Source organism: Pocillopora verrucosa, chromosome 1 (assembly GCF_036669915.1).
Source record: "Pocillopora verrucosa isolate sample1 chromosome 1, ASM3666991v2, whole genome shotgun sequence".
NCBI lineage: Eukaryota > Metazoa > Cnidaria > Anthozoa > Scleractinia > Pocilloporidae > Pocillopora > Pocillopora verrucosa.
In genome coordinates this window covers 35,491,107-35,515,643 of record NC_089312.1, presented here as the reverse complement: position 1 = coordinate 35,515,643, position 24,537 = coordinate 35,491,107, and the positions used below count along the sequence as shown (strand labels likewise).

At 38.2% G+C, this 24,537-nt stretch overlaps 1 protein-coding gene and 1 pseudogene across 5 annotated transcripts in view; one reads left to right on the top strand and one right to left on the bottom strand.

Annotated features, from left to right (window-relative positions):
• Window positions 1–3,946: 3,946 nt before the first annotated feature.
• On the top strand, window positions 3,947–8,469 carry LOC136276945 (beta-alanine-activating enzyme-like; annotated as a pseudogene).
• LOC136278190 (neoverrucotoxin subunit alpha-like) overlaps window positions 7,549–24,537 on the bottom strand; it is a 29,005-nt gene continuing 12,016 nt past the window's right edge. For 3 of the 5 annotated variants that reach the window (XM_066161617.1, XM_066161607.1, XM_066161625.1), the window contains 6 exons: window positions 15,651–15,973; window positions 13,639–13,793; window positions 12,364–12,604; window positions 9,551–9,898; window positions 8,820–8,840; window positions 7,549–7,687 (listed from right to left, as the gene is read on the bottom strand). In XM_066161617.1, coding sequence (XP_066017714.1) covers window positions 7,679–7,687; window positions 8,820–8,840; window positions 9,551–9,898; window positions 12,364–12,604; window positions 13,639–13,793; window positions 15,651–15,968 — 1,092 coding nt within the window. In that variant the 5' untranslated portion in view covers window positions 15,969–15,973 and the 3' untranslated portion in view covers window positions 7,549–7,678. Of the gene's footprint in view, window positions 7,688–8,339; window positions 8,425–8,819; window positions 8,841–9,550; window positions 9,899–12,363; window positions 12,605–13,638; window positions 13,794–15,650; window positions 15,974–21,682; window positions 22,087–24,537 lie in introns of those variants that run through there. The other 2 variants (XM_066161621.1, XM_066161611.1) reach the window with 2 other exon arrangements.

Below are 24,537 nucleotides of genomic sequence, written 5' to 3'. Positions count from 1 at the left end.
TAGCTTGCCCGATTGCAGTGTCAAGAGGAGCGCTCAACTTTATTCTGACTTCTTCAACCGGGTCTCTACCTGTGGACGATGGATACCGTAGATCCATGTTCTGACGGTGATGTAAATAATTATGTGAGCTCACCCTATGTATAAATAATCGACAAGAATCGATCGTACTACAAATGCACGATTTGTGGCTGAAAGTTGTCGAGGAAACAAAGACTCAAAACCCACTTGAGTTGTGTTCATGGCAAAGGTGAGAAATAACACAAGCCAATCACAATTTTGAATGCGATTACAAATCGTCTTTTCCCTTCATCTTTATAAAAGAAGGATACCACATTAGAAAGTACAATAGATACATAGATGATCATAGTGTATCAGTACCTAAATCAACAAAGCTTGACCGTAACAAGCGTTCAGCAACACGTTCCAACACCACTATCTCGATTCCTCAGTCTGTCGTTTCCATTGAACTTAAAGCAGTGGTGCCAACAGAGGAGAGTGCGTCTCATAATGAAGAAACATTTGTACAAGAGACAGAAGCAACTATATGCGATTACAGCGGTGCGTTTGAAATTCTAGTCCACAAATGGTCATGCACTGTCCAAAGTATAAAACAATTTTGTTGATAACTGACTCAGAGGAGAACAACAAGTATACTTTGGAGCTGTTATTATTGAAGTGTGACTTGCACTTTTCATTTTTATATAAAGAAGGACTTGTATTTTGCACCAAAAAATAGAAAGAAGTAATATTTTTAAGGAAGTCCGGTGATTGGGACATTTAAAAAATTAAGTTATGAAAGGAAACTCGGTTTGTACTTCTCACTACTTACAAGTCTTGTTTTAAAAATATTTTCAGGTCAGAATTTCAAATAAAGTAAATTGAAGAAGTCATTTAAAAGGTGTTTTTTCTCAAAGGGAACAGTGACTACCTCTGTCTTGTCTGCATGTTGCGAAGTGTGCAGATGATCTACAAGTTTTGGAACTCTTACAAAAATGTTTTATAAGAATAAAAACAGTTTAAAAAAAAATTACAGCAATCAGTCACGAAAACAGAGCAAAAAACTGAAAAAATAACCATAACAATCATGAAAAAAGAAAGATTAATTAGGTGTTGAATTTGTTTGTCTAAGGCATGATAATTCTACTAAAAATAATGTTAACAAAACATCTCTGACAGTGTTTTAGGCAACTGAGCTTGACTGTTCCATGGTTTTCTAACAAAGGCAACCAGTAAAGTAGGTTAGGGAAGTAACTTATGTTCATAACTAACAAAGTTCTTTAAGTGTAGATAACAATGTTATTATTGTTACAGGTGGAAGTTGTGTACCAAAGAAACAGCTGATGAATGTTTGATGATTTTGGCACATTTGTGAACCTGAGACATTTTGCATCACAATCAAAACTTTTGTGATCATGGAATCCAAGAGTCCTTTGAGGTTAGAAAGCAAATCTGTGATATGAGTACATTGGATTAATTAGCAATTTGCATTTAATATAATTGACTGCTGCTTCATGAGAAAATCTATATTTCTGTAGAGATTTACTAAAACTTAGTTTGAATACTAAATTTCATGACCTTTAAGTTATAAACATATACATGTATGTATATCTCTTGGTATATTTTGTACAGCATACCTTTTATTGAGCCAAAGTTTTAAGCCTCTAAAATTACTCCTTTTCTTAAAACCTTCACATTCAAGGTACTGGGAATTCTTGGAATTTATGTGGACCTCAGGGTATTTAAATTGCCTCAAATTCAATTCCCAGAAATCCCCTAGAATTCCACCCTTCTTAAATTATGGGTAGTTTGTATAGCTGAGAATTCCTAGGAATTCCAAGTCCTCACAAAACTGGAGTCTTCCTTTCTTAGAAATTCCCAGTAATTCCAAACTTTTCACATGAGAGTTTACTTGCATAGTTGGGATTTTTGAGAATTCCTAGGAATTCCCAGAAAAGTGGGAATTCAGTTTGCAAGGGAAGTTGTGGGTGCCATCATAAGTAAATCCAACCCTGTGCTTCAGAATTTTCTTTTCTGTTCTAACAAACACATAAAATGGTAAGAAGAATTTGAGAACATTGATAATTATGGTCATTATTGCATCTATAATTGGAGTACAGAGGTTGTCATGGGGAACCAAATATAGCATAATGAAACATAACATAGACAATAAAACAACAGAAAATACTGGTTTGCTCATTACTGCAGAAAGTAAAACAATTCATCATAAGTACATCCTGGAAGGGAACAGGAGATCAACTCTATCAATGTCCCCTAATAATGAAGAAACATCTATGTACACACCCTTTACAGTACACAATATCAAAACCAATGTAAATGTTGTGGAATCTTAATAAAGTGGGAAATTGTCTACTAAAATATTAATGTTTAGCTGTTTAAATTTAAGGAAAGTTTTTAAACTTTGACTTTTTGTTAAGTTAGCTTGTCTTTTATCTTCAAAAACAACCAAAATATGGACAATGATTGAATACCTTCTCCCCCAGATCTTGAGTTTTCTTTGTTATCCAAAAGTATGAGTTTCCATCAATTCTATGTAGTACAAGATTCCTGACAATTTGATAGAGAGAGAAACATCTTTGATTAATAATTTAATTTAATACATAATGTGAAATATAGTATGCATACATTATACAGTGGATATTGAAAAATCCTGAATACCTCTGTCATGTTTATTGAATGATCTTTGTGCTTTGAACTTTAACATAATGTATGATTGTAAACACAGAAACCAGCCAGTTGGGGTCACATCCATACTTAAAAAACTGTCATGCGGGCATACATTGCACCAGGTCACCATGACCACCATTGATGTCTCCCCATGTATTTTTAAGTAATATCTGCATGAAAATTGTAAGGCACTGTTCATGCATGTGTCTCTTAATAAGCAAAAGATATCTGTTGAGCATGATCTATGGAACACTAACTATAATATCAGTGAACAAAAACCTGTTTTAGCAGAGTGCAGCCTGCTTTCAGTGATAAAAACAACCTAAGTAATTATTGATAGTCACCATATCACATCAAGTACATTGTCACCTTCTTTGAGGATTACTGTAACCATGTTCCTCCTGTCAGACCTGGCCTGGTGATACACCTAGATGCGCAAATTTTATGGATTGAAGTAGAGTAAAATTTAACATCACAGCCCCAACATGTCAAATTGTACATTGGCTTGTCATTTCTTTTGGTATTATGGCACAACACTGTGCATTATAATAATCCATTCACTATTATTATATGTCAGATAGAGAAATGAAAGTTGGTCATGTTAAGCAACATAGTAACTTCAGTATACTTTTCCAAAAGAGTCTGTTCCTCAGCGAGTGGAATAGGCATAATGACAAATTTAGATTCACAAAAGTTTACAGGTTAATTTTTTTTTCAAATGTGACCATCAATTCATTTTACCTCTCAGTAATTTAACACATTGACACATGGGCATGTTAGCTGTGTTAAGTATGAACATTTTACCTAAAGATTGCAAGCCATATGGGCAAACATTTAACAGGCACTTGAAACTGCCATTTAACACAAACCTCCTCATACCTCAAGGTCAAAACAATTGGAAGGAGAATGTCCTCATGGGCTGATGCTGCCTCCATCAGCACATGTTCACAGGAAAGTACTTCCTGTGTTCTGTCCACATCATTCAATGGCACCACAAAATCATTATGATCGTGGTTTACAAATAGTAGTGGTATTCAATTGAACTGTCATCCATGAATGACGTTTGTACCCAAATCTTCCAACTGTCTTCTTTTTTGTCAAGCTTTTGTTGTAGTTTGCTTGTGGCCAACTAATGTCAAGACTATGTGAATGATACAGTGGCCAGTAAGAACAAAACAGAGTCACAAAACCTACAACACAAACACAAACTTAAAACAGAATCACAAATTCCACAACACATACGCAAAAAACTCTACAACACAAACACAAACTAGTTTGTGTTTGTGTTGTAGAGTTTTGTGTTAGTGTTGCAGATTTTGTGATTCTGTTTTAAGTTTGTGTTTTTGTTGTAGAGTTTTTTGTTTGTGTTGTAGAATTTTGTGTTAGTGTTGTGGATTCTGTGGTTCTGTTTTAAGGTTGTGTATTTGTTGTAGAGTTTTTTGTTGTGTTGCAGATTTTGTGATTCTGTTTTAAGTTTGTGTTTGTGTTGTAATTTTTGTGACTCTGTTTTGTTCTTACCAGCCACCGCAGAATGAAAATAAAGTATTTGTTTTTGAATTTTATAAACCAGTTCAATTTTTACTTTGTTTTATAATCATGAGCTGGAACAAACCAGAGGAACAGGAGGGAGAGGCTGTACAAGAAAGTGGGATACCAAGGAGGTTTTCATTGTCTCCAAAGTTCATCCACGTTTTCTTGGTTATGATGAAACTCTCAAGTCTGTGGAAGAGTCACTTACCAAGCTTAAGGTAATTAAGTGTCAGCTCTCAGCTCTTACTTTTCAGCCTGAAATTTTCTTTAGTAGAACAAAAATAATGTCTAAGCCATGTGAGATCAATCAAAAGAAAAACATGGATGAATATTCTTCAGTTTCCATATTCTCCACACTCTTCTCTATACTTTTCCTTTGGTATTGGAAAGGAGAATTTGTTTTACAATCAAGAGCTTCTCTGGTTGGTGATCATTTCCCCTATACTCATGCCCTTATTGACCCGAATATATTGTTTAATTGTGGGATGATTTTGTGGGGAGAAATTAGATGCTCGTCACTCTTAGGAGTGAAAGGGTTCATAGAAAAGGGTATTATTATGTATACAAACTTTCTTGCCACAGTCTTGTTGCAGTATGGCCTCAGTCAGTAAGTTGTTTGTTTGTACATATTTCTGCAGGTTGATTACATTGATCTCATGTTGATTCACTCGATGGACTGTGACGAGGGACCTGGTGCCTACTTGATTTGTCAACAAGGGGAGCCCAAGGGAACATGGGAAGACTCTTGGAAAGCGCTGGAATCACTTTTAAACAAAGGCAAGTTAGTTTATTTTCTATCACATCATGTAACGGTATGATCTATTTTTTATCGCTAGTAGAATGAACGTAAAGAATCTTAACTCCTTTCAATACAATTGTGAGCCTATAGAATTCAAACTAAAGGAAGTCGTTTGTGTTTCTTTGCAGGGAAAATCCGAAGTATTGGTGTCAGTAACTTCGAAGTTGACAACTTAAAGCGTTTACTTGAGATCTCAAAAGTTCAGCCATCAGTTGTACAGAATTCCTTTGATCCCTTCAACCAAGATCGCGTAACCCGAGAATTCTGTGAGAAAAATGGGATTCGATACATGGGTCATAGGTAATGAAGAATCAAAATTATGTACTGTGGCTTAACAAGAAGTGTAGCTTACTTTGTGAAAGTGAAATCGCAAGATCGTTGTTGTGTCACCACCCCCCCTCCCAACCCCCCCAAAAAAAGGGTTGTGAAGGAGACTACCGTAAATGAGAAGAGAAGGAAATATTACTTACAGACACACTCACTCAAAACAAACCGCAAACAATCAAGCAAACAAAGTAATATTTGTTAATGCTAGCTATGCAGGCCACATGGACTACATGTAATTAATCTTTACTCTCTACTCTTAGCTGGCAGAGATTTTGGGGTTATCCTAAATAACTCTCAAACAGTCAGTTACGTGAGATTTTGTAAGTAGCTTTTGTTTTATCTTCAATCACAGCACGTTAGGTGATTCGTGGAAAAGAGAGGGCCTGCCTGTAAATCCAGTTCTATCTGACCAAGGTCTTCGGAAAATCGCCATTAAGTTCGATGCTTCCATTCCTCAGTTGGTTCTTAAGTGGTCTTTAGAGAAAGATGTTATTGTGATTCCCCGCTCGCGGAACCCGAACCATATTAAAACAAACCTTCAGTTTACTCACGTAACGCTCAACGAAGACGACCGAGAGTATCTCGAGAGTCTTGATGGTAAGATAATCGTGCCCGACGATGGTCCCCCCTTCGATTCCCGATCAAAGCCGAGTGTTTCCGATCAAGAGACGACGGAAGACGAAAAGACCACAGACGAAAGCGCTCGGAACGAAAGTGAAGACATCAGTGAGAAATTGGTTTTATTGGGAGAGGTTGATGCAAAAGATTCCACGCTGTATTTAAGTTCTGATGATCATTGGATTTACGCGTTCGACTCCGCCTCAGGCGAGGTGAAATGGAAATACGGAACTGCTGATGAAGGTGGATCAAAATGCGAGTTCAACTCTGATGGAACTGTCGTGTACTGCGGAACCGACGACAAATCACTTCGGGCGCTCAGCGCTGTCAACGGTAACCTTATTTGGAAGTTTTCGACATAAGGGGCGGTTACTTCCTCGACCCGAGTTGGCGCAGACGGCAGTCTCTATTTCGGGTGTCTAGATGGCTATTTTTATGCTCTTAATCCAGACAGCTCCCTCAAATGGAAGACAGATTTAGCGGCCGAAATCTGGTCATCGTCTGCTCTTCTAGAAGGCGGCAAAGCTGTGTTCATCGGCTCCATGGCTGAAGACTGGGCAAACGTGTTCGCTCTTGACGGTGAAACCGGCAAAATCATTTGGAAGTATAAAACAGCTGAACCCGTTTTCTCCTCTCCTTCCGTTAACCATGATAACAAGACCGTATTTTTCTGTTCGTATGATGCAAACTGTTACGCGTTTAATACTGAGAATGGTCACGTGCTCTGGGTGTTTGAGGCCGACTCGGCGTTTCAGTCGTCACCTGTTGTCAGTAAACTGGACGGGACTCTCTTTATTGGATCCACGGAGGGAAACATTTATGCACTGGATTCCGCTACTGGAAAACTCAAGTGGATTAGGGAAGGTTTGTTATCAATATTCTATTTTTCTCAAGTAGGGATTCAGAACATTTCGAATTTTCCAGTCTAATGGTTTGAAACAGTTGTGAAGTTAAACTTGTTAAGCGGTTACATTTTCTTTGGCGTGTGCCAAGCCTCGGAACAAATGAGTGAGTGAGAGAACATTGGTGTTTGTTTAGGAGGAGTGTCAAAGAAGAGTTACCTCTCTCTTCCAAGTTCATTTCCTTTAATTCTACGCTAAGTTTATACTTAAACTGAAGATCATCTACATGTGATGCATTTTCTTTTCCAGGTTTAAAGAAGGTTGTGAATGTAAAATACTTGCATTGTCGTGGCATTTTTACTTTCAGAATTTGACTTCAAAGTCTAGTCACAATGTCGTGACAAAGGCGTAACTTCTGTTCTATACTCTATTGCTGTGTTGAAAAATTTTATTCAAGATAAGAAAGAGGGCGTCTTTGCTACCATACACGAAAGGGATTCGCGACATAATATAATGAAATGAATATGGAAGCGATCTTCGCAGTAATGAACACTACTTAAGCAGTGGTGAAAACATCACTACTGCTTAAGTAGTGTTCATTACTGCGAAGATCACTTCCACATTCATTTCTTTATCCGCAGGTCACATATACGATTTTCATATATTTACAGTCACTTTCAAAATAAATGCATTTTCATTCATCGACATATTTATTTGTTTATTGATTGAATTAGGAAAGGGTGAGCTATTCTCTTCGCCGTTTGTCGCTCCAAATGGAAATGTCTACATCGGTTCAGGTGAAGGTGAGATTTTAGCTCTTCGTCAGACTGATGGCTCACTCGTGTGGAGTTTAAAAACGAAATCCGCCATATGGTCGTCACCGCGCCTGGATAAGAATGGACTGTTGTTCATAGGAGGAATAGATAATTATTTGTATGCCCTGAGAGCTGATGACGGACAATTGGTGTGGAAATACAAGACAGATGAACCTGTTGTGGGCACCCCGCTAATCACACCTGAGCACGCTGTACCACAAGCCTAAAGTTTTCAACCCGTAAAACACAAAATGTCTCCATGGCCTATCAAACTAATGACAAAATTAAGGAAAGGATTCGACTTTGTGCATTTACTTTCTTGTTACAACTGATGCAGTGTAGTTGGCTGAAAGTTAAGCTCACAGAGTCACCTGCGATGACATAGAATTTAAAACGCAGTAATATGCTTTAAATTATCCGTAAAAAGATAACGTCAATGAATTCTAAAAAGTGGAAAACCTTAATTTAAGATACTTAGAAGGACAGCAGCTCATATTTCACACATCATAACTCAGATGTGGGGTGCCTGTGACTCAAGTTTCTGTGCTACTGAAACCAAGTGAATCTAGTTATTGGGTATCTTTTAAAATCTGTACTTACTAAAATTGTAGGCTCTTTTTTGTTTGTTGCTTTCCAAATAAAGGAAGATTCAGATTTCAATCCAAAGTATTTTAAAAAAGGATATTGGCTTCATGGAAAAAGTGATTAAAGTCATTCATTCTTCTGAAAAGTAGCACACATGTGACATTAATGCTGCTCTCTCTTTCTGCCCTACTGAAATCAAGCTGTTGTACAGTAGATTTTGTCACTGGAATGGAAATTAGTGCAGTAATAAAGTCGCTCAATTCAGAAATATAGTTCATTGGCAGTATATTCTTCATAGTCCCCATTTTTAACTCTGTTGGCAACAACTGATCCCCTCTCCGATCCACCTGAGACCAAACATTCTCCATCCCCCCCCCCTTAAAATTATGACTGATCCTAAAACTACAAGTTCCTCAAGGTAGTCCAAATTTTCTGTCATCTGGATCTCAAATCATCTAAAAAAGCAATTGTTGTCAATTACGAGTCCTCTGACGCAGTAAGAAAGCTTTTTATCCTTTTTTTGTTGAAAGACTTTTGTGAATATCATCATTTGAAAATGGTAGGTGGCCTGTTCGCAAAGTTCAAGATGTTATCTATAGTTTTGACGACGATTCTCACCTTGATTGTAGCAGCTGGTTCCTGTGAAAGAAATCACATTGAATAAAAATGAGTTGTAACCTCACCACGACCATCTCTTTACCAGTTAAGGCAAAAATACGTTAAGAAAACATCCTTTATATGATTGGTCGGTTTAGCTAACCGCGCCCCACTGAACGACCCGTTAGAATTCAAATAGAAGTAAATATAGTTAAGAATACTACAGTTTCAAAACAATGGACATCAAAATTTTAAAGGTGACGAAAAAACCTACAAGATAAATTTTACACTCATAGGCGATGCAAATCAAAGCTGGAAAAAAGGAAACCAAACGTCCTGACCTCAGTCATTTTCCTATGATTTTGCAAATGAAAAGTGAACCATTTATTTATTCCATATGACATAGCCCGAAGCCTTCTCACTCCCTTTTAAGGCCGTAAAAGGATATCTGATGTAGTGCTGGATTTTCAAGAGCTTTCATAACAAACTCATAGAAAGAAAGGAATACCAGACTTTAAACATCGCTCGCTCCGCACTTTTGCCTCTATCGCCGTCGTTATTTTCATAAGCGTGGCCGCCTTCGTCGTCATTACAAATGATCACAATTATTTCAATCACGATCATCGTCATTTTCATCATAATCGTCATCGTCATCACCCCTGTCTTCACCGTCGCCTACTGGTGTCATTGTCGTCTTCGTCCACGGCGACTTAGTTGTCATCATAAGTGTCATTATTTATCCTCATGCTCACCTTGTCTTTTAGTATCCTCCTCCATTCACGGGTAAATTTCCCCTTTATATCGCGTCCTCCAAGAGCCTTCGTGTATGCCTCCGTACATTCTTTGATTTTTTCAGGCCCATCCACGCTGTTTATTGTTTTAATTGCCCTTTTAAACTTGCGTTGAAGTTTGTTAACCTTACTGCAAAATTCTTCAACGTCGTCATCTTCTTTGTTTTCGAGGTATGCCATAGCGAGAGCTTGGGTGTTTCGAAGATCATCAAAACAGCTCTCCAGATCCTCTATCTCACTGGCCAAAGCCTGCTGCTGTATGTGCACTTTTGCACTTGGAATAGTGCTATTCACCGGTTGAAGCTCAAACTGCAAATAAGCAAAGAACTTTGTAACTACACCCCGAGTACACCACTTCATTTACTTTTATTAACAATCTCTTATGGTGCAATAGAATGCTCCACAAATGTTTTCCAAGAGACAAATTTGAGAATTTATATATTACTAAAATTGTCAAGAAGAAGCATATTATAAAAAATGGATCAATATCAGTATCAGAGCAACCATGCACCTACCCCTCCCCTAACCCAACAACAGTCAACCAACAACAAGCTATGGCTAATGTTGGGTTAGGGGAGGGGTAGGTGCGCAGTTGTCATAAACCTCGATACTTGTGCTTCGCATTTATGAAACAAAAGTCGGGTGCACGTTGGTTTAGTGGCTTGTTGTCTTAGTCTGTCAAGACGTCATGGCTTCAACCAGCTATCGATTTTCTCAATATTCCTAAAGGTCCTTTAGTTTTTCGTTTCAGCTCATGGATGATCATATCTCCTTCTTAGGAACAGTCTATCGCCTTTACGGTCTGGCAAAAGCTTATTCAAAACTAAGCTTTCGGTTTAATCTAAAATAATATCGACCAGGACTCTAAGGAAATTCATCCCAGGAAGTTGCAGATGAGACTGAAGTAAATATGTTACTTCATCAGTCGCTCCCTTCCACGAGGTGTCTTTTAGACATCTCGTCGGTAAGGGATCGAATTTGTTGTTGTTTTTTTTTTCCGCAGAGATTTCATAGTGAACAAGACTGCCCTTGTGTGAAAAAGCTAGAGAGAGCCCTTCAATTCAAGCAGACAAACAATCGGCGGCAAAAGCTGGTCAAAGTGTGTTCCCTGAAATATTTGCAGAACTACTTATAGTACGAGAATTTTCTTTAAAATTCATCTGGAAATTTCTGACGAGATTGACGTATATATGTTATTTCGTCGGTCGCAACTCTTCACGAGGTGTCCTTTAGACATCTAACCGGAAAGGGATAGAATTTGATAATTTTTTTTTGCGGAGATGATATGCCGGGTTTCCAAACAAAGGCGTCAGTAGTAACGTCGATTAGTGGTAATAATTGTAGACTTATCCCACTCAATTGCATGGTTGGTTAGGCATGCGTGCTCCGACAAAGCTGGATTTTCTTTTTAGCAAAAGAAGACCGCTTTCTGATGCTCTTTCAAACGTGTTCGTTTGGCCTGTCCGATATATGTCGTGATCACAATCATTGCACGGAATAGAATAAATAGCCACGTAACAGGGTTCTTAGGTTTGGCAAAAATAAACCCTAAAGTCTGAAAAGGTTTTTGAGGAACTTTAACGTTGTGGCTATTCAAAATTATCTTGATGGGTTCCGTAACACCTTGAATGTAAGGAATAACAGCACAACCAGTCGCTGGTTCCTTCTCATCAAGTTACTAACAAGGCCTTTTGTGGTTTGCAGATCATTAAAAGAGCTGTCCAAGTTCTCTATTTCATATGCTGATGCCTGCTGTTGCAGGTAAACTTTCGCTGTTGGAAAAATACTCTTTATGGGCACAAGTTCGAACTGGATAGACAAAGGGTCTTGTTACACAAACCGTAAGTTGCAATTGACCGTTCAATAACTCGTTTGAATATTATTCCTACGATAAAATTTTTGTTCAACTGTACAACAAAAGATAATGCTCTGGCTACGCTATGTTAACCTCCTAACACCAAGACGATATTCATTCTATCACCACCTCAACGAACAAAACTTCAACCTTCGGTTCACCAAGTAAGTCGAAGTACATGGAAAAATTTCTTTTTCTCGACTAGCTAGGTAACATTGACGAGAACTCACAACCGACGCATAATGACCGAAGAATACTAGACGAAAAATAGGAAATGATAGGAACCTCAAAACAAGAGTGATTTAACAGAAATGAGCCACAAGAAACGTTGGTGGCAACAAAAAAAATCACATTGCTGAACATCATCGACTAAAGCACGTGACATTTTCAACTGAGAATCCGCAAAACCCTTAAACAACTGCACTTGGTTCTTTCAAAGACTGAGAAGGTTGTTTCACCAACAAAACCACAAACGAACTAAACACAACATAATGGTCGAAAGACAGATCGACAGATCGAAACTGACCAATCATTACTGACATAAGCTACTTAATCTTACAGCCAGTACCATAAAAGCGAAACTGACCAATGAGTTTACATGAACTGGACTTATAACCCTCTACTTAAAATAAGTCCTCACTCGACTCTGATGATGACTTCAGCTAAGGTTATCGAAACGCCGATCACTGTTATCTTCCAAGAATACTCTCACACAGAACGTCAGACTACATTATCGATAACATGTCGTCCAGGTTTTGTGAAAATAATATTTCAACAATGTAATAATAGGAAAAATAATTTTTTTGGCCGGATACTTTGATATTATTAACCAAGAAAAATAAATAAACGGGAGAAAAATGCGGAAAACATCTCGGATTTCATTATGTGTATTATGTAAATTTTCAGGAGAGAATCTTACACTTATTGGAATCCCTTTGCCATCATTTAAGTTCTTCAGTCTAGAAGGGAATTTCTCAATCAGTAATACCAGGTCCTCCATTGTGGTTGGCAGTTTGTCTGGTAGGTCTGTGGCGTAATATTTGATGGCGATATCTGATACATCGTTGCATTCTGCTGATAGCTTCTCTAATGAAGCTTTAAGCCCTGCATTGTCGGCTCCAATGTTTAGTTGTCCTTCAGCACTTCCTTTGATTTGTTCCCTAGATATGAAAAATAAATTTTTGAGAATAACTCTTGCCTTTTTAGCTTGAGGAAAAACGGCTTACATGTAGATACAAATAATGCTAAATACGGATAAAGGATAAACCTGCCTACGTTAAGAAAAATAATTGACATAACTCCACCATGAAGAGGTTAAATTTGACCTCCTCAACTTATGTATAAGTTAAACGAAGGAGGTAAAACTGAACACGTCGCCGTTAAAAAAAATCCGTTACGGCACTTTCCCTACCGCCAACTCATCGTTGAAAACCAGCGAATTATCAGTTATCCTTTTGTTAACTTTTTCATTGTGATGTCGTCGCAATCGGTGAAAAGCTAAAATTGACGTTCTTTTCCTACGAAAATGCTGGTGACATTCACTGGACACATTATCTTATACTAAAACACTGGACTTAACATTGACCATCTTGATTTATCATAGCGAAAAAGGATCACTTTCGACATTTCTATCCTAGCAGTATACGGGAAGTTTGTCACTTTGGACCTAGTTAAACGGCCTACTCCGCCAGGAGTCTCATATCGTTCAGTGGTAAAGCATCCGTTGAACTCTTCGGAAGGTCGTACGTTCGACTGCTATTGGGAGCACTCGGAGTTCCTTTTTTCCAAGTATGCCTGCTTCTGTCTTTCACTGGATACATCATCTTTCACTAACATCGACATATTGAAAAGATGCCTGCTTCTGTCTTTCACTGGATACATCATCTTTCACTAACATCGACATATTGAAAAGATGCTCATCATCGGGGAACATTTCTGAGACGAGATATTTTCATGATGAAAAATATGTTAGTCTGCAAGAAACTGCAAAATTCATAAACAGAATCCCTTTCTGTACGCGCCAAAACTGACGTTGCAAGAGGATAGGAGCTGTTACAACTTTTCAATTTCTGCATTTTTAATAAGCAGGCTAAGGACAAGATATGGAAAGTAGCCATAAATAGGAAGTCTGCTTGAAATAAATCAATAAAAATTGCGTCTTTGAATCTATATGTAACATAACTGCGAGACATACTTGGTTGACTTGGATGAAGACTTAAATTTCAGGCTTGCTACCATCTCGACACCATACGTGACGCTCCTTACGTAGTGAGAACCAAGTGAGTCAAGAAATTCACCCTTAGCGAGGTCTTCCCTTGGTTTCACTGATCCGCCGATTGTGTCAACAACCTTGGGAATGGATGTGTTGAACGTTGTTAGTTGTCGAGAAACTTTTGTTTAAATTAAATATTATAGCTGATCGAAAATAGGAGAACGGGGAAATGGAAAAAACAAACTAATGCACTCTGTCTGACTGGCTACTCAAACTCAGAATATCCTTTGCTATTCACTTCCGAGCAACTCGCGCGAGATTTGTGCCCAAAAATATTGTAATCGTTGCGGGAATAAATGAGTTTAAATTTACTCTTTGCGCTAAATTAACTCACAGTTTTATTATATAATAAAACAACCATTCATCGCAGTGTCTGTGGCTAGCGGTGACTCTTTAATTCGCTGCTTGGCGGCTCGGTTTAACTCCAATCTCCCGCTAACTCGACAAAGATCTGATTTCCTTTGTATTTGACTGCACCTATCCAGTAATTTACTATCAGCTCCCTCGAAGTCCGTTAATTCGAACTCGCCATTAACTCGAACTAATTTTACTTTCCCTTGACTAAAACTTATCCTAATAACTTGAGCTTTAAACAAAAACGCCGGTCGAAGATAAGAACGTGATAAAATTTATGAAAACGTGGTCAATTGAAATAAACTTCCTAAACAAAACGTTTTTTATCAAAAAAGCTCTTATAAGTCCAAATTAAATGTACGAAAATAACTGTTGATTGTGTAAGAATGGTAAAAACATGATTCCTTACTAATTGTTAACAGGATAATTGAAATTCAACACCCACTTCGTTTCACTTGGAAGTTCGAGTCGGCGGGGTTCTACTATATTCCAAAACTCGGGAGCCCCTTTCGGAAATCATTTGCGTACGATTTCAATCTGTGACAATGGCGTCCGATGCTAAACGCTAGAGATACAGCGTAGCTAAGGCTTTAGAGATGATTTTTGACGATGGAAGTGAGCATGGAGGTATGTCTAGTGGTGAGGAATCCGAATTAGACAGAAAACTGGAAAATCCTAGCGAGGAATCGAAGAAAGTAATCTGTAAACGCGATATTTAAATGCGTGACGCATGTGGTGTTGAAACAGTGTAAAATTACATTTACTTTTACTTTTCGCGCATGAATCCTTGTTTTTTGCCTTGAGACAAACCTGTAAATGTATATTTGTGAATGGAAAGCGGTATATATTGTGATCAAACATGATGTTGAAGCGACAGAGTAAATAATGTTCAATGGAATTTTAGAACGCAACTGCCTAAATTATCAGCCGATCACAGATCGCATGACGCAGTGTGCGTCCGAACTAAATCAAATAAAATCTTTTATTTTTAAAACGATAGTTGTATATATATCAACCTGTACATTATCTTATATGTTTTGTATGTTTTTTAGATGTGGTTCTACTTGTTACATGCCGAAAATTCACAAAACAAACAAATTATGCTCAAAAATGAGTGGAATGATATAAAGTGACACTTTCGGGTTTCACTTCTGAATTGTTTTACTCTTGAAAAATACTGGTGGTACATTGCAAGTGAAAGGCTTTTGATATATGTTGTACTTTATGCATTTTGAGGTTGATTATCTGATTTGCCCTTGTTTCAAGGCAAAATTTCAGAAGTCAAACAATGAAATATAGTTCCAATGGTTGCACTGTACACTTCAACATTTACAATGGGAAAGATGCTGCAAAAGGGATGAGTAAATTTGGGCTTGGGCATGATGTTAAGGTAAGACTTATAAGTCCGTACTTCGATCAGTGTTGACGGAATTACCACATCTCAGATTTGTTATTTTCCAACCAATTTTTATGGAGATGTTGCCCATATGACAAGGAACCTTTTTAGTCAATTTTTGCCTCATTACTTTAATTTGTTTGACAAATGCCGCCCTTTGTGATTCTTCAGCAAAAATACGTACCGTAGTACATTTCATCACAGCCAGAAGACTAGTTGTTCCCTCTTCTAACTTGCTCTCATTTATATACTGCCCTGCCCCTTCCACTCTCAGCAGATTGGCTTTGATTTTTAGTGATAATTCACCAGATACGTCCAGTAAGTCATTGACGTCTTTGCTGCTTTTAACCACTTGGTATTTGAAGGAAAACTTGTTGAAATTCATAGGCTTAATTGGTAAGTCACTGCTCGATGGGAAGACATCCGCGCATGCTCTCGAAGTTTCCAAGTCAAATGTCCGACCAAGGCACAAAGTGGGTGATGTATAAGCTGGGACGTTCATTTTCTCTTAAAGATAAGAAATGACAGAAATCAGGAAATGTAAAAAACCTTTTTTGTTTTGATGAACACACCTCTGCTACATATGTATCACGAACATTGCTTCTCTAATGAAAGAAACCCTATAAAGGGGTTACAAATATCCACCAAAGAATTTTAACTCTTTTATTTCAAAAATTTCGTTTTTCATGTACGTTTTGAAGTATTTTTCGAGCCACCCCCTAAGTCTAAGTCCGATTTTATACACCACCATAAACTTGACGTAGAACAGTCAGTTAAAACACAAAGAGGTAAGAAAGCCTGAACAAACCCTATGGCTTATATCAGGAGGTGCCCTCAATAACTCGTATAAATCAGCAATAACTCATGAATATCAAGTGCCGTGACTGATTCTGATTGTTCATTCAAGTTTGAATTGTTCGTTGGTTGATTATTTAAAAAAAAATGTTTCAAATTCAACTCAAAGAATTTGGAAGCGTGCTTATGGTTAAATTATATGCTCACAAATCAAATCCTGCACTGAAATCAACGGACATCGGCAAAACTGACAGATCACTAAATCGCTACGATTTAGTCTACGAAATTCCATAAGGTTACATTATTTGGCTGTAATTTCTGGCATTAAAATTTAAAAAAAAAAAAAAATCAACTTAATCCACTAATGACTGCGCGCCAAAACACACCAATAACAGAAAACCCACGCACTATAAATAGCGACATATAACCTTTCGACCTCGTCACCTGAGGAACTTTTAAATGATAGCAGTCGCAACGTCAACACAGTTGATGCTTGACTCTACATCGTGAGACAAACGATTTTAAAATGTCCATTTATTTGATGGAACCACAATGACCTACAACAGTTTCCCTAAGGTTAGAGTTCGGAGCAAAAAATCACGTTATCGCTGCCTTATTTAGATGGAAAAAGTTCGCAACTGAATTACGTGACTGAGTCACTGGTCACGGTGAATTTCGGTATGTGCTGTTATAGGTTACGTCAGGAGGGCTCCTGATTACGTGCCCGTTGCGCAAGTCAAAAAAAAATAAGAGCTAAAAAGAGATGTTAGCGCACCGCCGGGAGCTCTTGCAATCAGACACCAACATAAATTTGTTCTTCATTTATTTTTTTCGACCTACCCGAAGACGTAATGCTGTTATCCCCGGTTACACTAAATAAAATCTTGTAATTTGGTTCTTAAGTTTTTATACAGGTTTCAATAGCTCAAGTTCTCTAAATCAAATATTAAAGAACAGAAACCAATTTTTTTCAAAAAGTTTCTCATTAACACGTTGACCGAAGGCTAATCATTATGATATTCGATATATTTTCATCGCCAGAAATCAAGGACATTTCGAGTCCGCTAACAATTATTAGCGGTATATCGTATTACACTCAGGAACAAAAGAATATCAAGAGAATTCAATATGCCGGCGATCACGGCTCGATCTGCAAAGAAGAGTATTTCGTATCATGAGTTATACAATTTGAGCACCGCAGATCTTCTATTTGATGAAAAGAAAAAGAAAAGAAGACCTGCAAGTAAATCTTTGGGATTTTTCGAGGCAGAGCGATGACATGATGTCAGAATTTTGATTTGCTTTAATTTAATTTTCCCGCTAAGACTACTGAATTTGCATTCAATGGCTGGCGAATTTTATTCCGAAAAGGACCGAGAACTAATTTATTTCCCTGCAAGAACATAAACAAATATGGCCGACGATTCTAAGATCAGCGTTACTCGTGTTTAACTATTTCAGTCATAGTTTTCAACATGGCGTCTCGTCACTTACTCAACATGGAAAATAAGGGATATTCTGGCGCGTTGGGAACTTTTTTGATGGGAGGAAATGGCAATTTTACAGGATATTTGGACGCTTCGAACTCTGTAGCAGTCAATTCGATCGAGAGCGGTTGACTTTATTGATACACTTTCCTGTAATAGGCGAGTGTTTGGGATGGAGAACGACGGATTTTGAAGAACTGTATGGCGACCTAGGTCAATAATCAATGACAAAAGAACTAACTCGGGAAGTAAGTGGTTTTTATTTATCGAGTCCCTGTGAAGTTTGATGAATAGCAGAATCAGTACTGAATATGTCTCGATCGAGAGCAGACGGGACTATGAGCTCCTGATTGTTATATTTTAGAAATTTTACAAATTTCCATACAGTTTCTTATATTATTTGGACGCCATTATGGACGAAATGCGCAAGCGCGGCCGCCATTTTGTCCAATATTTCTGCCGATGTTGTTCACCTTTCTCCTCACAAGACAGAATAGCCGTTTAAAATGTTTAGAGAATCAATCAGTTAGTTCTAAAAGCTCTGCCCTGCTATATTTCTTTTTGAAATGGCTAAAATCTAAGAATTTTCAAGCTACCAATAAAAACCAGGCGGCGTGCGCACTCCGATTACGTTACATTGTGGATTCATTTTCAATATGGCGATGAAAGCGACACAATTCGGCATATTTTGACTGAACATTCAGTAAAAGTTAGGCTGCTCCTTTTTCCTTTCACCATAGGTACACGAAATTATTTAATCTGAATGTATAAAAGTATTTTTTTATACATATTTGTCACGTATTCTATGGTTCTCAAGGACAAACGCAATCACTGGTTTTTAGTATGTAATTTGAGACCGGATTTCAAATTTGATGTACGTCGTAGTTTGGAGCCTTTCAAAGATTTGGATGGCCACTTCGATCCTTTAACAGCACTGACCAAACGCTTTCAAACGCTCTCCAACGGTGCATGTGTTTCTCGCATTTTAAGTGCTGGTGTTGAGACCGATTATGGCCGAGAAAAGGCCTATTGTTGCGTTACACAGCGTTACTATCGTATACTCGATAGTGTTGTAAATCCACTTTCATAAGTAAAAGCAAATTAACTTATCGCAAGTGTTGTATGGTTAATCTACTATCTTGATCATTGAATGAAGGACAGTTGAATGTGAGCCATGAAAGGAGTCACTTGACCAATGAATAACTCTACACAACACATGGCAACACGCCGGGTAAGGCAGAAAGCAAAAGGCAAGCGATCGTTAAAAGGTGTTGATAGGCTTGTGTAACTCCTACCATTCGCTTGCGCTTTAAATCTTCTGACCTGAAAGCTCAACTATTATTAGGGTATCCTTTAATGACTTTCGTTCGCCATATGATATTAACGGTTACTTTTAAGGTGTCATTTCCTTATCTGTATGTTCTTGAGGTTTGGCAAAGCCGGATGAGATTGTGTTACATAAGGTAATATTTTCATGTGTGCGCGCTATTTTTTTGTTTTTGTTTTCAAGTATCAGTCTCTCCTGCAGAAAATAGTTCCAGAGATACGTTTCTCAAAACCCTATTCTAGGTATTCTTTAAGCATATTTGAAACTCTGTACGTTTTTTATTAAACGTTGAGCGTGACAAATTTGGTCTTAAGAGGTGTAAGGCTTCTCCTTTCGCGAATCCCGTGTTTCCGCCTTTAAGTGTACGACATGAAAAATAGTTCGTGTATAAGAAGTTCGCTGCCTCTTTGTAATGCGTTTGCATGTCAAGAGTCGATTCCCTGATAAATAACTCGCGAATTTGATATTATTCACACAGCTATCAGCTGTGGGTGTAACTGCTACCAAGTGAATAGATTCTCGGGCATGGCTGCAGTTTCGATTCTTTCTGAATCTCTTAAGTCGCCTCTTAGCAACGAATTTGTCACGAAGGAATAACAGGAGTTGCACAGGCCCGCAAACACCTTTAAGCTTTCGAAGGAACGGCAAAAGACAGTGAATTCCCATCACATTCCACGTTTATTCAGGCTATCTTGCTACCACCAGAGATGTTCACTCGACCATGACAGGATGCAAATGACTCACTTTTCGTTTTACGACCATGATGCAACGCAATCAGAGTGCGCACACCGCCTCAATAAAAACGGTCGGAGTATGCTCAACAGACTAATTTGCATAATTCTGCTGTCACGCTAGCAAAATCACCAAAAGTTTGAAGTCACTAAGGTAAAGGAAATCAATAAGTGCAAGATGTTTACTTTTCTATGCTTTCGAACATCTTGTTAGAAGAAATCAACCGGAGATTTTCAATGGTCTGGTCTGGACTTGAGAAATATCACCCAAGAAAGAAAGAGTACTTTTGACCAATTTCAGAAAGCTCTCTAACGGGTGTTTTTGGCGAACCTCTGAATGAACACATATCGAAATTGAAAAGCTTTCCAAACCCCTTATATAACACACAATTTAGGAATACAAACGATTGCTTACTACTTGTAGTTTGTTACGAGGAGCGAGCTTGTCAACTTTTGAAATTTTCGATGTAGCGAGTGATCAAAAAGGGCCTTTTGCGGCTTTGATTATTGAGAGCTCTCAAAATTTTTTAAGCGTATTTCCTGGAACCAATGTGATGTTATTTACGTACTACCAAAGATAGTTCAACGAGCGAAGTTTGAGGCAGAAATTTTTTCCGATGTGAAACGCCTTGGACCGCTCTTACAGAGATCGCCACTTACGTATTGCTATGGAGTGAATGGTGTGAGGATACATCGATGTTTCGATTTTGTGTCTCCAAGTCTTCGACTCATGGTGCGAGCATGAAAGGGTGAATAAGAATCTTACTATACGTTTTTACTTGCTTATAGCAAAAGGAGGCAGAAACAACTTGTGTGAAGAGGCTTTGTTCCTTTACAAATATATATTTACTAATCCACCGATACGCAGCAATCCTCGAGGAGCTGCCTTCATGGAAACCTGACATGTTTTTGATAAGCCGATTTGCCGTTAACGCGTGTTAGTGATAGCTTTTATTCTTACTTCTTCCTCTAAGAATGCAGAATATAACCTTTAGATTGTATTTGGGTCGACAGGAAGTACCCTGCAATTTACTGAAATTCGCAGGAAACCGCGACCGGAGCGAGATTTTCCTGTAGATTGAAGTATAATTACCTCGCTTCATACGCAACAGCGCGACCGAAGCCACATGCTTTGCTTTTGCATGATAAAGTGGGGACCAATAGCAATCTGATACATATCAGGCTGGAATTGCGTAAACTGTGGACACAGTGATATAGCCCATTTTAACCATGACGAAGCTCGTTTGATGATAAAGGAATAAGAAAGCTTTATTTGTTGGGTTTTATTTTATATTATAATAAAGCTCGGATATAACACGTACTGTCATTGGTTGAAAGAGCGTGCTCTATGAGAGTATAGAGCATAGAACTGAGCTAAAGCTGTCACGCCATCTGCCAAATCGTACTATGTCCGACCTTTTCCGGGACTTCTTTCTAGCTTTTCTTTCGTTAATAAAAGTGAAATTTCGGAACAAGCAAGCAAAGGTTTGCAAAAATGCCAGGCGCAGTAATTTACTATACTGTAACGTGAGCAGAGACAGAAATCCTCAAAGATAAAACAAGATAGACAGTCCGAGTTTTTTTAACGGTTTTCACGCTCAGTTAGATTGCGAGTTTACGTACGGTAATAAAAATCAAACACAGCTAACACTTGTATAGTATATAAAGTTTCGATTTCAACTAGAAAAAAACAGGAATTGTGAAAAATATAACCTGGCATAACTGTTAAAATTCATACTAATCATGACGGTGTCAAAGACTTAAGGTCTATCGCGGCTAGCTAATCATGGCGATCTTCGGTCATCGCAGTGGAGCAAGCCTCAGGAACTAAATCGACTACCCTTCGAGTGAAAAAATAAGAGCTTGTCCTGATTACCTTTCCGATGCGTTGAGTGGAAGGCCAGATCAGTCACTGCAACCGAGTTTTACGGCGCTGTCATTCCGAACGATCTTTTTGTCTTGGTGAATTCGGCTGTTGTTCATTCATAATACACTCGCCTTGAACAGTTTGTTTTCTACTTGTAATGTGAAATAACTTGCTTATTTTTGTGAGCCACGATTGGGCCGAATTTCACTGAACATTTCACTTTCAGATCCTGTATTAGAAACTAAAAAACTTCAGGCAAAAGTGTTAAATTCGACATGCCGAGCTATTTTAGTTTGTAAACTATTGCAGAATATGAACTTTGATGGTTTGACATTTTTGACAGCTTTAGTCTTGTACAGCCAATCAGATTATTTGAACCATTCTAACAGGAATTCCGATTGGCTTATTGTAGCGTGCTTTATGAGAGTATAGAGCATGCTGACGACACTGCTGTTCCCTTTGGAAATAAGATTTGTTTTGAAAATTGAAAGTAATTCTTGGGGAATTTAACGGATTCTTTATTATAAAACAAATAGAGAAGCCTTGACTGCGCTCTGTTCTGTTGTAACGCACTTAGGAAGCGGCTAGAGCACTCAAGAAGTAGGGAGAAACACTCGACTACGTCTCGTGTTTCCCCCTACACTTCTTTCGTGCTCTAGCCGCTTCCTGCGTGCTTTACAACAGAATAGAGCACAGTCAAGGCTTCTCTATTTGTTAATTAGAGAGCCCTATATTTTCACCATGGTATATTGACGAGAAAACGATGTTTTTGAAGCGATATTGTTGATCTGACGTTGCAGGAGGAACGAAGTGTGACGAGGCCAAAGAGCAGAGATATTTTGGGATTTCGGGGAACGTTTTATCACTTGATAACCATGTGAGATGGTCATATAATCGTATCACTTGATAGTCACAACATCAAGGGGCGGTTCCAGTGTAAACTTCGGTGGTTTCCTGTTTTCCGAGAATTTAATCACTCAGCCACATTTGCATTACAGATCGCACAACAAATAGATTTTGGAAAGCTTCAAATCGAAGCTCCAGTTAGTTTATTCAGATCAGATTGTGTGCAATTTTCAAGCCAGGGAAATGACGCGACCCGAAATTGTGTCCATTATAAAGATTTCGGCTGTAATTTCAATTTTACTTTAAGTTAGTGATCTCCAGGTTATCTGGAGCCAGAAGCCTGCAATGCAGCCGAACATGCCACGCATTCCCGCTTCTGGCCAACGCAGGCAACATAGTACCATCAGGGATATAAAGCAAAATTGTGACCCGAGTTAATCGAAGGAGCCAGTCTACGGATAACGGGGTTACGTTCCTAAAGAAACTGTGGTGCTGCGTCGGTGAGAGAGTATAAAAGGGTAATTTAGTATTATCAACTGAGTTGATGAAGTAAAATGGCCACCATAAAGAGTTCATAATTAACAGCTGACGTTTCGAGCGTTCTTTCGTCAGAGTCTCGACGGAGTTAGCCTCGCAGAGAGGATTACCGACGCGCATGCAGATATATTTAACGAAGCGAAGAGAGTCGCCAAGCAATTTCGTCATTGCAAAGGGAGCCGCTGGTTTTACACACCCACGGGTCAGACAAAGCCAGCTAACTTTAGTGAAGTAATTCAATTCTAACTCATATTAGTAGCCACTATGTCATCTTAGAAAACGTACTTCTGAGATTGGCCTGTATGCTTAAATTAAAAAAACCGACAGAGAGCGTATATCTTGTCAATTCACCTGAGATACCTTGCCTTCAGACTTCAAAAGGCCTCAGCGTTGGTTCCTTAAATTCTAAAGTCTCAGCCGAACCAAAAGTAAAACTGTTATTTAGAACTGCTTAGAAATCTTTGCTCGGAAATTTATGGGATTAAAAAGTAGTCAATGCCAAAATGTAAGTCATCCAAAAAATTTGAGAAAGAAATGCAATTCAGCAACTTATTGAATTTGATTTGGTCTGAGTTATTGTGAGGTTGACAAGCCTGTCAGTGTAAAATAATGTATGATAGACAGGTTCTGTTTATAGTTCAAAACCAACTGTACAATAACAATAAAATATCGTAAGATATTTCTATTTGTATTTGTATTTGTACACTACTTTGTGCAGTTGGATAGTAATTAAATAGTAGTGGTTACACACACCTAGGGTTTGGGGCCTTACGGAGGGTTAATGGCTTGGGTTTTGTTAAGCTCAGGTTCCCTATTACCCTTGGGGATGCGGTTACACAGTAAAAGACTCCCCCTAAGGGCAAAATATAATTAGGAAAAGTACAGAGCAATATGGATGTTACGAATCGAGATCTATTAAGCTTAATTCCAATGATTCTCCTGCTTATTATACGACAGTCCTCCATAAATATAACAGTCCAGCAGTTTTTTGCGAGAAGACACCGAAGAAGGCGCGAAATTGACCAAGCGCATCGGAGGTCACCTCAAAACACTGTAGGCGATTTCCTGTATTAGCTTCATTCTGCTTTATGATTGGCCAAGCCACCTCAGGGAGCAGATAAATCGTACTTTTCAGTTCAGGAACTGTCATGGGAAGTTGTTTTGTTCTTTTTGATGTATCCATGGAAATAACCCTGGGGCAGTTTCGGTCTGGGGAAAGCGGTTACACACAAAAACGTCCTTGCCCGTGGACAAACGCTAGTTACCCATGGGTAAAAGGGCTATGTTATGTTGATCGTATGTCAACCAGATAAACCGATTCAATAAAATATTAAGTCTTCAGACGAGCACAAAGATATTTTCAGCAAGAATCCTTTTGAATGAATGAATGTGAGTCTTCATGAAAGTAAAGTCAATCTCAGAGGAAGAACAAGGGTCTTTACAATCAATTTATAAAACAAATCTGTTCCTAGGGTTACCAC